This window comes from Hippocampus guttulatus, chromosome 10 (genome assembly GCF_054856545.1).
Source record: "Hippocampus guttulatus isolate MCC_2025c chromosome 10, RoL_Hgut_1.0, whole genome shotgun sequence".
Taxonomy (NCBI): Eukaryota; Metazoa; Chordata; class Actinopteri; order Syngnathiformes; family Syngnathidae; genus Hippocampus; species Hippocampus guttulatus.
Window position 1 is genome coordinate 4,347,333 of NC_141270.1, and position 17,504 is coordinate 4,364,836.

General features: G+C 42.9%; 1 protein-coding gene across 2 annotated transcripts in view; it reads right to left on the reverse strand.

The window, feature by feature from the left end:
* Positions 1–17,504, reverse strand: part of LOC147198959 (protocadherin-15-like) — a 188,639-nt gene that overhangs the window by 70,012 nt on the left and 101,123 nt on the right. For both annotated transcript variants that reach the window (XM_086122234.1, XM_086122233.1), the window contains 7 exons: positions 16,308–16,514; positions 14,052–14,186; positions 11,581–11,730; positions 7,714–7,907; positions 6,757–6,889; positions 6,496–6,575; positions 1,146–1,239 (listed from right to left, as the gene is read on the reverse strand). In XM_086122234.1, the coding sequence (XP_085978360.1) occupies positions 1,146–1,239; positions 6,496–6,575; positions 6,757–6,889; positions 7,714–7,907; positions 11,581–11,730; positions 14,052–14,186; positions 16,308–16,514 (993 nt within the window). The remainder of the gene's footprint in view (positions 1–1,145; positions 1,240–6,495; positions 6,576–6,756; positions 6,890–7,713; positions 7,908–11,580; positions 11,731–14,051; positions 14,187–16,307; positions 16,515–17,504) is intronic.

A 17,504-nucleotide genomic window follows, 5' to 3' on the forward strand; every position in this document is an offset into this window, starting at 1 on the left:
GGTTTCGTGAGGAGGGGCAACCAGCTATTTGTTCGAGTTCAAGTATGATTTTTCGTGAAATCGAATTTGTAATTGCCGGACCGGCAACCTGTTGGCCTTTGGAGGACTGTCAAAGAGAAGCGTCACCAGAACGGATGGCTCAGAAACAACAATTCTGTCTGACCCGCTTCGTGTGAGGACACTGAAGTCCATTTTTCTCCTTTGAGCTTCGGAATTCCAGACTTTGCTGTCTCTGGCATTGCTAGGTCAACCGACGGCAGACCTTAAGAATGCGTATTAGGTCTACTTAGGTCCGTAGTGGGAGCCCAAGCCGACTCAGGTGTTCTTCCTTCACCCCCACTTCCTCCTTGAACTCCCCTCCTGTTGTAGCAGCTTTTTATCCCGCCGCTGACATTTGGCACACTCGAGTCACAGCGGCAATTTATGTTGTGCCGGAGATGCTTGCCTCCGTCGCGCCCCGATTTAAAACTCGCACAATATAGGTAAAGGTTATTGGCTTCTACAATCTGTCCATCTAAAGGGAGATGAATAGACTCACACCCTCCCTTCCACCTCCCCACACTTTTCCTGCAAAAAAACCCCTAGATGTATTCATCATCACTCTCCCAGGGAATGAAGAGAGGCTTCCGATCAGACTTTTAACCAACGAGGGGGGGGCCGCATTTCACCTCGGCCACGAAGGGAGACAGCTGACCAAACCACGGCCAACTGAGCTGACGTCTAATTAAATTAAGAGAAATACATTTAAGGCGTCCCCGATCTCTTATCTGAAGGTTGAGGGGGTACAGAAACGGATAATACAAAACAAATAAATAATTAAGGCTCATCAGTCGTCCAGAATTTTACTAGAAAACAGATTTTTCAAAAACACTTTAAAAAAAAAAGCTAATTATGATGAGTAGAAAACTTTCATTTTTGGTAATGCAAAAAAAAAAGTTGCTCATTACAAAACAAGAGCATTATAATTTGATGGTTTTTAATTGACAACATCATCAAGAGCCAAATTTAGTAGGTTACACTATAAAAAAACAGAAAATATAATATGGTCTTCACCGAAAAGGAACTTTTGCGCTGACCGACACATCAACAATTTCAGCCCATCTTTCGACAAGACAAGGGCAAAGATAGGCGGCTTTGTGTCTTACCCCTCCAGGGTTGCCATCCGAGGCGGTGACGACCAGACGGTAGCGCTCTTTGGTTTCTCTGTCGAGAGCTTTTTCCAAAATGAGAAGGCCAATCCTGTGGAGCAAATCGAAGCGTTAAATTCCACAGATTCAGACGCATCTTCACAAACAACCACCACCCAAAGGCTTCGAGCATCCGCATTATTTGTCCCTTGTAAGCACATCGACACGTCATATGTGTGCTTCCATCCAAATGTATTTTACTTACAGATTAGGCACATTAATGAAATCCCGGCCACTGGGGAAAAAGGAGCAAGTGGTCTTTTAAACTTTACCGCGCTTCCCACCCAGACGAATAACAAACAGCGGGAATCCATGTTGCGCTTCGAGTCGCTGCAGTGCACCAAGCGACAATTTGCTGGCGGGGAAGCATTCCGCACGGCGGCCTGCGCATTCCCAGAGAGCGGCGCGCCGAATTATCTTTGTTTGCACACATTCACACATGGTGGCGTAAAACATGGCAGCGGGAGCGAGTGCATTAATACAAACACTCACGGGCGCACGGTGCCACACAAAACAATGGAACCCGGGGGCGAATCTGCCAGGACCACAAACAAAATGGTCGAAACACCCGGCAAGGAGAATAATGACTGCCGCAACTCCCCGTCTTACTGTTCTCTCCTTTACGGTTCAAATTGAAGGCTGCTGTGGACCACACGTGACTAACTGAGTGACCTTTTTATTCATGAATAGCGTTTGGTCATTATATTCTTCACTTCTGCTCCAGGTAGTTGTAAATCCATGGCACCGATATGTACTTGTCATAAATAAAGTAATAAGTAAAGTCTATGACCTGTTTTATACCATGTACTGTGTTTGAAAATGTTCAAGGTCTCTAAACAGGCTTTCAAATCATACCAAACACGAGGCAGTCAGTCTATGGTGTGTTTACTGATTTCTTTTTTTTTTTTTTTTTTTTTGCATCTGTTATTGTATTTTTTTTAAATGCGGGTTTACAATGACCAAAACATAAATGGTCATTTCCATTATCCCATCTTTGGCATTTTACATTCAAAATTATTTGGTTCGACTCAACATTTCGGTCTTTAAAAATGGTTTTATTATCGTTTATTCCGTGTGTCATTTTTCACATAAACATACATTGGGAGTAACAGACAGCTTAAAGCTAGCACGCATGACATCTTATTTGGAGAGCGGTGTGAGCGAAGGTCTTCTTTTGTGATTTTTTTCCGATCATCTTCCATTTTTTGCCAGCGAAAGAAGAGGAGCAAAGGGATACTTTAAGTGTTTTATTAAGTTTAGCATGTTGAGTATGTGGGAGAGACAAAACAGCCCCTCCCCAAAAATGATGCTTTTTTAAAAGTTGTGTTCTATGTACCATTTAGGCAGGTATGGTCGTTTTTAAAAAAAATGACAGGTTCAAAACCGCTAAAAGTTTCAATCACAGTCTGAGCTGTTTTAGCGGTCAGTGAAGGTATGGCGGCTTGGCAGAGGAAAGATAGCGCATTTACAAGAGTGCCACTCATCAGTCTTTGACAACTCCAAGGTAACATCAATATACGACCATGAGGATGTCTCGAAATGAATGCTTGCAACCTGCTACAGGAGTTGGCTTGCCTACAATTGGTGACATAAATATTAAAAACTCGTTTGTGAGGCAGATACCTAGCGCAGTAGCTAACCAGCATGGCTAACATGAGTTTGTTTGTTGTAGCGACTCCTCTTTCTGACAAATGAGTGAGTACCTTCAGTGTTGTCTGCTATTTTTGGTTGTATTTAGTGAAAAAGGAATAATTTTCTCTTCATCTAAATCTGAGTATTGATCGACTCCACATTTGTAGTGGGAAAAAGCAAGACAACAGATACTGTAATTCAGCAGATGATGCTCTATTGGTGGTAGATGAGATGCAAATGAGGGAAGGGAGGGGAGGGGGCGGTTTAAGCAAAGAAAAAGACCTCTGGCATGATGAATGTACAACTGTCATGCTAATGATTCACTTCAGACAGGATTAATGGCCATAAATTGACTTGTGTCCCACATTTCGGAATGATACATTGACCATTGTTCAGATTTACGGGGATAAATGATGTCGTGGAAGAATGTGGATCAATATATACAGCGTGAAGGTATGATATGATACAGAGACACAGACGGCATCAATCAAACCTCCGGGCTCCAGATAAGTCATTTTCTGTGAACGTAGCAGATGATTCCTCCATTGCATACGTGGAAACGGCTAATTTACGGTTATCCTGCTGGAAATAGTCTTCACAAGACGGTACAATGTGGTCATAAAAAGAATGACATGGTCAGCGACCACACTAGACGGGGCGAGTCTTTGAATGATGATCTTTGCCACCATTAGCGACTCAGTATGGGTCTCTTTGCGATGAGGAATTTGATCAACCAGCCGCGGTTTACATTGACTGAACACACTTAGAACCCCTGCTCTGGTATAAGTACAAGAATATAATATAATGTAACACATCTAACATTGCTCGCCATCCCAGACGAGGCCTTAGAGCAGGGGTCGGGAACCTATGGCTGGCGAGCCAGGTGTGGCTCTTTTGATGATTGCATCTGGCTCGCAGATAAAACAAAATATTCTCGTTTCTTTAATCCATCCATCGATTTTTCACTTCTCATGTCCTGTTCAGGGCTGCAGTTGGCGGCAGGAACAATTTTAATTGGATGATACTGGCCTACGTTGGCCGTTGCTGGGTAACAGGTAAACGCCCCCTTCTGAATCAGCCCGCTCGGTCATTAGCTCAAAGCGAATCCTTTGACGAATAAAACGACGAGTATAGTACACTTCAGGACGAACGGACCGAAGGATTCGCCTTTGTGGAGAGAACAGGTTCTGCGGAGTGGCTAATTTGCAATGACAAAATACCATCGAAGAAACGGTCAAATGTGAAGCGCCATGCTACGTTAGCATTAAAATAACCTGCGGGAGACAGCAGAAAGTAAGCGTGCAAGCTACTGAGCAGGGTGCAAGCTAGCCAGCAGCAACTCCCCGTATGGACCCGGCAAGCTGACTATACAGTAATTCCGCTAGCTTCGCTGGATCTTTAGCAATCGTGAAGAACGGAAAACCATTCACATGAATGGTGAGTATTATGAAAAAAATATTGAAAAGACTACATTCAGAGGCTTATTATGCATATGTATATATGTATATATATATATATATGGCTCTCACTGAAATACATTTCCAAATATTTTGCTTTCATGGCTCTCTTAGTCTTATAGCTTCAGCTGCTATGGCGACCATCTCTCGCATCCCCTCTCAGGGGAACCTGCGCTGTTGATAAGAAGCAAAGGGCTGGAGTGCTCATTTTTCATAATAGCTCAACGCAAGCAGCGGCATACGCAGAGTGTCGTCGTCTGGAAATGCGGCAGTGCAAGAATCTCGTCGCGGGACAGAATTTAAGGCTTGAAAAATGACAAATCTCAGTGGGTGTGTTGTATGCACAACTTAACAAGAGTAGAAGCTAATCAGTCTTCATTCAGAGGGTGCCATATCGGCATCTGCTTGGCCATTTGTGAAGAATTTTAAAATGTAGCCCGACCCGCCGTGCTGTGCTACTTTCGTATGCCATAAGAGATGATCAGATGTGCCAGGAATAGACGCAGCCAGCGCTGCACTTTATTGAACCGACACAAAGAAAATGCACGCGCATTAAACAGATTCATTCAATAGCTGCAGAGCAACTGTTGCCAAGGCACTCAATGCCCAGACTGGCGAACATTTTACAACAGCCAAACCAACACTATCATTTGACTCCCATGTCACTCACCAGGCAAGGCCCCACCGTTTAAGGCCACATCCTGATTATCCACATCGCTACTATTTCATAAGCGTGCGACTTAACTTTCCAAAGACAACAGCTAGTTGTTGTTAGCATTCAAGCCGCTGCCAGCTGCTAGCTGCCTGCCAGCACTACTGCGGGAATCACAATGACACAGATGGGAAAACGGTACAATCTAATGAGTTCCAATACAAACCTTGTATAATAATCTTAATGAAAAAGTATAAAGATCTCATTCTGGACTGGTTGCCGGTAAATTCCAGGACCCGTGAAGAGACAAACAACAAAGAAACGACGACAAAACAACACAAGTGAAACTGACGTCAGGTGAGTGGACTATGATGCAATCGATGGGTGAGAACCAACAACAGGCATCGGTATCGGGCTGATTCCATGCTTATTTTAAGGTATCGGGTCTGGTGGAAGCTGACGATACCAGCGACCGATACTTAAGGCAATAAAAATTCAAATCTGGCACTTTCATTGGAATATAATTTGTGGCTACTTGACTCACCTCTCTCTGTCTCTCTCTCTCTCGCTCTCTCTCTCCTCCTCGTGGCAGAAAACGACTTAACAGACTTGCGCAGTTTTACCTATCCTGGCAGAATATCACATAAATGTGGCTTTCTATACATTTCTTAATGTGCGAGAACGGCTCCATACTTAAATGGCCTTGAGATAACTTCTGTTGTTTGTTGGCACAACTGAAATAAAAGTCACTTTTGATGCATAGCGCTATCCACAAGGAAGTACGGCATCTCAAGTCTCCTCGCGTCTTGACCCTCGAAATTGACTTCCTCATTTACAAGACGGTAAAATGGCACCTTAATATTTCATGGGCTTTCCTCGCCACGCGACAGGCAGCAGAGCATGGAGGGTTTTTTTTTTTTCTTCTGCCGATATTGATTTTGAGTCAGAGAATGTGGCTGGTGGGAAACTTCAGTTTGTGCTTCATGTCCCAGGAGGGACTAAAAGCGCACAGTGGCATTTTTAAGAGTTGGTCCGTTCTCAGGTTTAATATATGCAGTTGGGTTATTTCTGCATAGCTTCCATGCTGCACCCAAACAGCCTTTTGCGACCCTCATTATCAGTCCACACATCAGCCTAACGGGGCTACTCGTTACTTCCCAGTTTTTGTTAGCCTGCACCTTGGTACCCATTTCTAAAAAAGGACATTTTCTAGCTTTTTCATCAAAGCCTTTTGCTTTCATGTCAGCCTGTTGAGGCTTCCAATTTTTCCTGTGCTCGTCTCGGCATTGGCAAAGGCTCTCGAAAAGAGGGCGGTTTCAGAGAGGAGAAAAGTTGCGGTGCACGCAGCTCAAACTGCTCGTTCACTGCAATTCTCCTGGACTGCCAATTTATCCGCCGGCTGTCTCATTGGGATGCTTTGCGGTGTGTCAAAGCAGGTAATTGTCCAAGCGTAACCACACTCCGACCAATAAATCTCAATACCAATCTCCAGCGCACACCATTGCGCATAACACCATTTTAGATCTCAGATTTCGCCCCAAGCCAGTACACAAAGCTGCAGACTTACGTTTCGGAGAGGTTGAACACCTTCTGCGAATCTCCGCTCAGAATGTGATATGCGATGGGGTCGTCTTCTCTGTCTGTGGCCTGGAGGGAGACGACAACGGAGGGCCTTTAACGGGCCTTCAATTGCCATTAAGGTGCAAGGCTGAGCAACCGAATTGAGCATCAACATATGGCTGGATGATAAGGAAGAGGGTTCGGGTTTGGGTCGGGTGAGTCTCAATAATCCACAATTAATTTTTTTACACAGAAATCAACGCCTCACCTGCAGATTGAGCAGAATGGCGCCAATCCTTGTGGCTTCGCTCACCTCCAGGTTGTAAGTGAGCAGGGGGAAGCGCGGCGGGCTCTGGTTGTTGGGTGGCAACACTTCGATGTAGACGGTTGTGATGGCACTCCTGGCAAGAGGATAGCGAAGAAAAAGAAAATACAGTCATACCTCGGTTTTCGACCATAATCCGTTCCAGAAGGCTGTTCGAAAACTGATTTGTTCGAAAACCAAAACCATGCTCTTTTTCTTGAACACGTCTGCTCACAATGGAACGCTACACAAGGAAGCGTCACTTCTTCATTTAAGGAAGGCGAGAGGAGTCGAGTGGCGCATTCAAGTGCGCTCAGTTTGGTCGAGAAACGATTTTCGGTCGTAATCAGAGGCATAAAAAACTCGAAATTTTTGCTCGAAAACCGATTTGGTTGAGAACAGAGACGTTCAATAACCGAGGTTTGACTGTAGCAGCAACAACAACAACAAGGTGATGACAGTGAGCAAAAGCTAACAAAATTAATTCCACTCAAAAAATGTCCATAAAACGAATGTCATCATGCATTCATTTAAAAAATGATTCATTTTGGTTGTGCTGTAGAACCGTACAGAAGAGGGAAGGTCATATTTTATTACATAATCCTTTGTGACCTTTATTTTATTTATTAATTTTTTTATTGCACTCAACAAACACTCCATGTTAATAAAACTAATACTAAAACTAATTAAAAACTCTCCAAAAGCTTGCTCTAAAAACCAATTAAGAGCAACTCAATCCAAAACCAAAAAAACAAAAGTCGAAACGAAATAAAAAGTACCGGTAACTCACTAAAATCCAGAACTATGACAACGGCGCCACCCAGCCTTCCATCCATCTGTCCATCCAAACCCTGGCGCAGGTTTTCAGTTTATTTCACGTTTGAGAATGCTGCGTTGGAATTTCCATGCATGCGAGCGTACCTTCTCAGGGACACCGGCGCGTTGTCGGACGCCTTGACGGTCAGCGCGAAGGATCGTCCGACGGCGAGGCTGACGCCGGGTGCCACTGTGATGCGACCCGTGCGATTATTAATGACAAAGTGTCCCTGAGCCCCGGCCAGGATCTCGTAGGTCACCAGTCCGTTGAGTCCCTCGTCAGCGTCCTCCGCCGTTAACTTTTGACGCAGGAAGACAGAAAGAAGCAGGCGCATCAACTCGACACTTTGAAAGCCACTCGAGCGTGGAAATGACTTGAACCAAGTCTTGATGTCAGGCTACTACCAAACAGAAAAGCGAGCTTTGTTCTGCAACGTTAAAGGTATAGATGTTGCATTGAAGATAAATCCTCGCAGCCTGTTGAGATTCGAGCTCGCGCCGAAATGGATTGTGCGCTTTTGAAATGAAAGCGTAAAGCTCGGGTTCTCGCTTTGATTTCCAAACGCATTAGTCCGGATCAGCCAGTTACTCGTCGGCGGCCCGCCGCGAGCAATGGCAAGCCTTGCTGGACTTTCTGTACATCTTTCGTGAATTTTCATCCTGAACCAAGCGCACCTTGTTTTAACATACAAGTCGGCGCATCAAACATAAAACATCAGCAGCAGCCCGAGGGAACCTGCCTGCTTACCCTCTTTCATAAAGGGCTTATAAAATCCGGTTAAGCGCTCACGCCGAACACGCCACGGCTGCTGGCCTCATTTCGCGGAGGCCAAACGGACATTCTTTTTTAAAACAGATTAAACTCGACCTTTCCGAGTCGGACAGAAAGACAAACGAGCAAAGTCGAACTACGAATGGAGAGGAAATGAAAAAGATGAAAGTCTCCGCATGAGTGGATTTAGCCGAACGGGGTTACGGATTCACATTTTTAGGACGCGCGTGTTAGGCAGCGGCGTGTTTGTGCACAGCTGGGATCAAACAATGATATTTAACCCTTTCATGCACCCTGCAACCTGATAACATGGTAAAGCTGTCCACTTTAGTAACCGCTGTCCCTGAAAGGGTTAAAGGCAGCGCAATCATGGAATCAGGTGGGATAATGTCCCTAATCTAGAATCAGAGTACCGGTAGATAGAAAATTAAAGAAAACAAATCCTACTGTGCTGATGCTGGAGGTAGAGCACTACTTTTTGATGCATTTCATGTTACTGTGTCATTGTGTGTGTGTTGTATTTTTGTTTCAGTGGTAGTTGGTGGTGGGCCGTCCGAGCCATCCATCTAAACCAGTGGTTCTTAACCTGGGTTCGGCGAGTGGGTCTCAGGGGTTCGACGGCGCCTTTGGAGGGTAAGACACACGCGACTCAACGTGTTGATTTGTTATGACACGCCCGCTTGGCCATCACTGGCTGCAGATGGTCACATGGCATTGCTTGTCCAATCAGTGCTGCGGGAAATGTAGTTCGCTTCGTAGTCAACGTGTGACTGTCGTGATAGTATGTCCTTACAATTAAAAAAAAAAAAAAAAAAAGTATATTTATCTCTTGAAATTGTATTTACTTTTTTTCTGTTTTTAATAAACGCGTTTTTTTTTTAAATATCTTGAATTTGTAAAAAAATAATATATTTATTTTTCACTCATCAATGTGCATATTAACTCGTTGGGTTCGGTTCCTCTAAGAAGGTTAAGAACCACTGATCTAAACTATCTGAAACACTGACCTACGTGTTCAAGCTACATTTAAACATACCCTCACTGTTTCAAGTACGCGGCCATGTACAGGTATGTTAGATTATTATTTTATTATTATTATTATTTTTTTTTTATCTAATCGGTTTCAGCCTGTGCATGTTTCCATAAGAATCTGATCCACCCTTGGTTTTCAGAATCAGTCACGCTGGCCTATATAACTTTAAATATATGACCAACGGGTTTCTTCAACCAATCACATTTGCAATTTGCCACAGAGGACCATGTCGCCGAGCGTCAGACTTTTTCCGTCAGAGCAAGCCAGTGCGATTGGTGAAACATGCCCAGTCGCGGTTTGCATACATTACAATATTGAGTAAACAAAATCTCTGGTGAATATGTGACATTGTATTTAAATTAGTTTTGTCATATGAGGTAAATATTGATTCTCAACTGCTACACAGTTGTGCGCTGTTATTTTGGGACTTTGTTTCATGTTGATTAATCCGTTGATTTACAGTGATTGGTCAATATTAGCTCTTTATGGGGGGGGGGGGGGGGCTGCCTTTCCAGATTTTATTTTTTGCTGTTACAGATAGACATATTAGGCCACAAGATGAAGATAATGATATTCACACACCGACCCAAGAGCTCCCAAAAATAAAGATTGGTTAATTTTTGCCAAGTTTTCTCTCTGCTGTAAAGTTAAACAAGTACTAAAGGACAAAGTATTGTCAAGCAGTCAAATATTTATTCATCATCTGAATTGCTGTAAGCGTTAAGGGACCAAACAAAGAAAGAAGGTCTTCTATTCATTCAACTATCTTTTTTTTTATTCTCAGATGATTCATCGGTTGTCAGAATTCTATTCTGCCAAATATTGAAATCGGCCTCCCAAAATAAAAATGTTAGACGGCCTCATATTTATGGTTGTGACCAGATAGGGGTGAAATAAATCCGCCACTGAAGGCCAAATGAACATGAAATTTAACTAGCCAGTGTGGCTTTTGTGCCATTGGCTTATTTTGCACCATAAAGCCTTTTTGCACAGCGTGGAATAAATAATTGGCTCCAATTTAGTCCTTGCCACCCCTACAGCTGTGTACATAATGCACTTGCGCGCAGCAGTGCCAGTGGTAAACATTTGTCGACCTATGGTAATCTCATACCGCCTATATACATTCCGAAACTGCCGAGGAGCAAACAAACCTCACGACCTATTGATTCCTTTTTTTTTTTTTTTTTTTTAAACCGGAGTGCGTAAAGACAATATTAGTCATCCAGCATGGATGCTTGCCCCTCGACAGCCGCGATGAATCCCAGAGGGGGCATCCTCCGGTTGTTTATGATACGGACGAAAAGACAGCAACAAGTGTTCTTGCGCTGTAATAGGTCCCTGTACTGGGCTCGGATAATTCACTTAGTACCACCACTGCTAATGGTAACTTCAATTTAGAGTATTATGCAAGAAAAGAAAAAGTCATGAAAGGACTGGCTATTGCTTTTTGCTGTAACCGAGTAATCTAAAAAATGTGCCTTCAGATACGGGTTTAATTCATTATCCCCCCCACCACCCCCGGAAAATTTACTCTTTGCCACTCTTACAGCTGTATAAGGATTTTGTTGTAATTCAATTCATTGTCGTGCTCCCTCTGCTGTGCCTGCCTTGGCCACCGGGAGGCAGTATAATACAGGCATGCAGACACAAACACAGAAGAGTCGGACTTGTTTTACTTCTACTTTGACTCAGTAAGGTCGCGTAATATTTTGTGTTTAATATCCTTTCCTCAATGGATTTTAAAACCGTGACAATCAACGCAAGCTGTGATTGACATTTTCCATTCGATGTGAACATGAAGCTGGCAGGCCATTCTTAAGGCAACACTCATTGATTGTTTTAAACACACCGTGTGTAATTTTCTTTGTTTTTAGTTCCGATTAAAAGTCAATTTCAACTGGAGGTGGCAAGAAACAACTAAATCCTCTTTTTGAAGAACTGTTCACTATCTGCCAAAATGCTGCTGGCTGCAAAGTCGGTTGAGTTCACAGCCACCATATTGCTCACAAGTCAGAGCAAAAAATTGAATCAAAAATCAGCCGGAGACACTTTTTTTTTCTATTCACTCATTGCGAATCGGTATACAATCAAAATTGTTTTGAAGTGGTCGCGGGTTGCTGAGAGAATCGTACAAGCGAGCGGAAATGTTTTTGTGCGGACTCATTACCTGCAGCACCGTCTCCCCGGGTTGCATGTCAGTGAATAAGTCCACGCTGTAGGACACTTGAGCAAACGTGGGCGCGTTGTCATTGGCGTCGACGACTAAGATGTTGACGGTGACGGGGCCGCTCCGTTGGACGCCGTCCGACGCCACCATCTGTGCAGACGACACACATATTTGCGGGGTCGATTTGCCGTGGCCATACGAGACAGATGACTACACATCTGATGAGAGAATCTCAAACAAGTGCTGCAGAAATGACCTTAAAGGAGGTTCAGGCTTGTAGATGCGCTGTCTTAATGCATCACCACAATAGATTTGAAATCTAGATTTGTACTTTCAGGTTGTACAAAAATAAGGCAGTAAACGTTCAGGAATTGGAGCTGCTTTATTGTTGTATATTTGTTTATTGGGGCTCAACAATATTAGGATTAGTGATGTGGTTGAGAAACTAGTGTTTTGAATATTACATATGATTATATTTAGTGGCGGCCAAATACCAATACCAGGTATTGACAATAGGGGGCAAAAACAGCCTTTTTATAAGGTATTGTGTACTCACAGATGGTGCCGATACCAGACACTGATCCTTAAAATTCTCATATCAAGATCACGTTTATATCATTTACACTCATAACAATTCATACACTCTGTATGTATCCATATTTAACTAAATCTATACAATATGTACCATTATGTATTTAATATTATATGATGATATATAAATGTTTTTTGATTATTATTCACTTTTTTTTTTGTTAAAATTAAAAGAAATGAGATGAGGACATGTTTCAGATTTCTGTGAGTAGATATTGTATTTACATTCATGCATTTATTGTTCTTTGTAATAGTTTTAAATTGAACTACTAGTTTGATTGAAGGACCGGTTCATTCCAGATGGAGATATATGCAAGTTTATTAAATGGACATGTCACATTATTTTTTTTCATATACATATTAAAAAAAAAAAAGTATCCCTGATGATTATAGTCGCAGTTTTATCACAACTAGCCGTAAATCAATGAAAGAAGGAAAAAAGGGCAAACAAATTTCTGGTCAAACTGAAACTGTGTAATTTATTCAACGCTTCAATCAGATTGGCCCCTATGTGGCCGATGAGTAATAACAACAGAATGCAAATATTTGAACATGAATGCTCTTTTGCAACGGGCTTTTCCCCATCTGCCCTTTGCTAGATGAATATTGTATGTGCAATAAACCAAGTGAGTGCGGTTTTATGGCAACATGCTTTGCATATTTGCTTTTGACGCAAGGTTAATCTGTCAGGAGAAGGATGTGTTTAGTAAATTGAGAACTTTACGAGCAGCGTGTAGGAGTGATTTTAACTCTGCTCGTATAAAGCTTCACCTGCAGGACAACCTGTAAATGAATCAAAAAGGATTTAAATGGATTTTTCTTTCTTTTTTTTTTTGCTCACCATATTGACTGCGCTGATCATCAGGATTTGGCAGCGAGATTAGAAAAATGTGGTGAGTTGAGCGATTAAATAAAATGAGAGAATCAATTTTCATCGAACCATTCTATACCCAATGTTGCCTTTTTTCTGATGAAGCAGCACTTCATATTATCGGACCCACTGGACCAAGTGCCAGTCTCTCTCATTTAAAGCCTTGTAATAAAAAAAAACAACAACAACAATTGGCTTCTTTTTAACTGAAAAAGTCAGCTTGACGCCGTAACTTTTTCAAGTCAGGTCCAAGTAGATAAAATGATGTTTTTATCTACTTTTTTTATCCACTGGCTAAGTGCTACTGGCACAGGTTAAAATAAGTGTGTGGCTTAAAGGTGGCACATAGAACACTGAATTTTTAATTGCTTGTTTACAAATACGGTTGGGCTGTATTTTGTAAATCATATGAGCTCGGTACAAATTATATTTAATGTATTTAGTTCTGAGACATGTTTATCTTCTTGTAATTCCACTGTTGGAGAGAAGAGTCTCAACAGGAAGTAGGCTTGTTACAAGGTGATCCTAGTTTTTGCTGAAAATTGAACGTGAAATCATCTTTAATCCTGCTTTTTATGCCTACAGAAATTTTTTTTTTTCGTTTCTCAATGCTTGTATAAAAGATCCACTTTCTGAACACAACACCGTTTTTTTCGATGGTGTCAGTGTATCTTCTGACGGTCGTCATAAGACGCTTTTGTTTTCTCTGCTTTGCTCCAGAATTTGGTGAAGTGTTGTGTTTGTAAATGCTTGTATGATGTTGTGTCTTTTGTGAAGCACATTGACTTGCCTTATGTATGAAATGTGCTATAGAAATAAAACCGCCTTGCCTTGCCTTGACACATTCGGGAGAACATACATTGCCCTCGATTGGCTAAGAAAGTTCGCATTGTGCCAGACGCGCCTGCGCCTGACTGCGTCTGCTCTGACCATCGACTCAAACAAACAAAAGGAGATGCAGGTCAAAGGTCGGCGGTAATTTACTGCGGCCAGTAGGAACGGAGCATACCGTGAACGTGTAGGTCGTCTGCTTCTCCCGGTCGACGGGTTTCAGCAGCCTCAGGTAGCGGATTATGCCAGTAGGGGTCAGACTGAAGATGGCCGCGTAGTCGTCCAGGGTTATCTTCAACATGGGGTCTTGAGTCTTGCAGTCGTGGAGATATGGAATATAACAAGAAATGCGTTACCATGGCCAAATGGAAGCTTCGTCTCCCTTCCAAGCCTGAGGAAAGCAAACGTGTGATCCTCCTCGTGAGGAGTGGGTGGAAGGATGGATCAATGTGTTTTTTAACATGACAACATCAATAAAAGAATGATTTCTACTCAAACAACCACCTCCAGTTTCCTTTTTTTTTCTTTTTTTTACAAAGACGAATAAAATAAGATGCACGCTGGTGATGAACAATAGCTTTCGCAGAAGCGCCCAACTTATTTGTCTGCACGCCCGTTGTGGTCATCGGCGCGTTCGATTCGCGTCTGTCGGCCTGTTTGGTAAACACCACAACAGAGAGGGTTATCGATTACATTCCGTGTGTCTACCCTTCACATTTACTCCTGAAACGCATGGAAACAAAGCTGTTTTGAAAGGTGAACTGCAGGATGGCAGACGTCTGTTTGAGGAAGATATGTGGTCCTCGGATCTCACAAACACACCGTTACGTTCTCAAACGCATGCCAGAGAGTCCACTTTTGAACGCTGACAACACACAGCAGAAATTCTGAATGCCAGCAAAGTATTCGAAGCACAGCAAAACACTCCAATAAAACCCACGCTTAGATTGACATTTTCAGAATATTGCACTCGATATAAGGTACACCTTCACAAAAGAATGAGAGCTGTGTCCATAATGTTGCCGCAGTTTGCAGAGATGTTATTTTAATAATCTGACACATTTTTCCTCTTTATGTCACTTAATATGGAATAGATTTACAAATGCAGTGCAGCTCTAAACTACCGCATTTTCTGCACTATAAGGCACACCTAAAAGCATTCGATTTTCTCAAAAGCCAACAGTGCGCCTTATCATCCAATGTGCCTTATATGTGGATCAATATTCTCATTTCTTGGACGTAGTACTTTAAATGGTCTTTGTTTGTCACAGCTGCAGCGGTTGTGAAAGCTCTATATAAATAAAGCTGAATTTTATTGTATTGTATTCCCTAAAGCGTAGCTCCATCTAGTGGATGCATAATGCAACCGCAGCCACCACCGTAGCTTCTACTCTATGCGCCTTATAATGCATGCACCCAATATATGAAAACCGTTTTAAAATAGGCCCTTCATTGAAGGTGCGCCTTATAATGTAGAAGATACGGTAACCGCAAACTGCAACCACAAACTAAATTCTTACCTCTTTGGGATACTTTTGTTAATACTCATTCAATATTCTTAATTATCATAGGTTGTTCTTTTCATTTTTATTTTTATCTGACAGCAACATTATAATGCCCAGTGATTGGCTGGCGAGCAGCTCAGGATGGAGGGCTGGACGGAATGTGCCATAATCTACTTAATGGCATGAGAAATGTGTTTGGGAAGTGTAGTAGTAGCGGCAACTAATACGAGTGCTAAGTAGTACGGTCGTTGTAGTAGCTCTAAGCAAGTGACTCCAAGCGACTGTGCATTATTGTGTCATTGGATTGTGCAAGTGTACACTGTATGTAAAAAAAAAAAAAAAAAAGTGTCAGTTGAGCATCTCTATCACTGCAATCGTCTCCAGGAGTCAATAAGAGCTTCCCCATGCACAGGAAGGAGGGATGCCCTGAGTCAGACTGCAGATCCACCCGCCGGCTTCATTAGCCAGCAAATGAATCATCACCTATTTACTATCTGCGCTAAATTTGCACGTTATTAATCAGATGAGTGTCACCGTGGTAGATACTGCACATTCCACGGCACACTAAACCAAACTGAACTAAAATGCAGATTTAACAGAGTGTCATTAGGAGTTTTTACTGGCATGAATGAAGAAGCCATTCGGGTTCTGCTGCAGTCCCCCCCCCCCCCCAGCAGCAATTATAAATTAAGGGAGTCATCACCAATATGTGTAAATACTCAGGACATCCCCATGATATGCTCAATTCTGTAAATGGTTGTGCGACAGCCTCTCTTTTACCTACAGGAGTATCACCAAGAGCCAGCTACAATGATGACAAACATGGGAAATGACTCATGGAGGCAGGATGAATATGCATCATTTTTTCACACATGTCTGAAAGAGCATTGGCTATCATCCATCGATGCTGCAAGGCAGATGACCCTTACCTCCTCGACGTCGTTATCCAGCGCAACGATCCCCAGCGGTGTGGTGAGATTGACCCCGGCCGAGATGGTGGTGCCCACGGGGGACGACTCGCTCACGTAACCCTGGTAGGTGACAAACTGGAAGTACGGCGCCTGGTTGTTCTCGTCGAGGATTTCGATGATGAGGTCGGCGTAGGCCGGCAGTGGGTGGCCGTTGTCCTGTTCGGCCTGAGAACAAAACGTAATATTGAGTTAAATCATTTTTTCCTATCCTTTATTTTTGTTGAAAAACTTTTCCCCGTTTAGAATAATAGCATTGCTTTGGTGATGTGTCCAAGCAAGGGGAGGAGTATCAAATACGCAGGCAATAACCCTCTGTAAAAATAGTGCCTAGGCACTATCGAGTGGTATTTTGATACCAAGAAAATATGTCAAAATGAAAGAAGTTGCCATAGCATTGTCAGAAAGAAAATGAGTGCTTTGGCACCATGTAGTTAGATCTTGGTGCAAAGAAAATATGTGAAAATGAAGGGAGGAGCTTCACTTACACGGGCCTTGTCTAAAAGAAAAATAGTTCTGTGGCACCATCTAGTGGCATCGTTGTGCAACTGTACTATGTTGAAGTTACCGGAGGAGCTTTATTTAGAAAGGCCACAAGCCTGTCTCAAATAAAAGTAGTGCTTTGGCACCGTAGTGGCATTTTGGGGCAAAACAGCTTTGTTGAAGTTACCAGAGGAGTTTCATTTACACAGGTCGCAGCCCTGTCCATTAGAACAGTTTTTCGCACCATCTAATGGCATCTTGGTGCAAAGAAACTACGTTTAACTGAGGGGAGAAGCTTCAGTTAGATAGGCCATAACCCAGTCGAAAGGAAAAGTAGTACTTTGGAACCATAGTGGCATCTTGGTACAAATAAACTATATTGAAGTTAAATGAAGAGCTTCAGGCCCGGTAGTCCACTGGTTAGCACGTCGGCTTCACAGTGCAGAAGTACCGGGTTCGATTCCAGCTCCGGCCTCCCTGTGTGGAGTTTGCATGTCCTCCCCGGGCCTGCGTGGGTTTTCTCCGGGTGCTCCGGTTTCCTCCCACATTCCAAAAACATGTATGGCAGGCTGATTGGGCGCTCTAAATTGTCCCTCGGTGTGAGTGTGGGCGTGGATGGTTGTTCGTCTCTGTGTGCCCTGCGATTGGCTGGCAACTGATTCAGGGTGTCCCCCG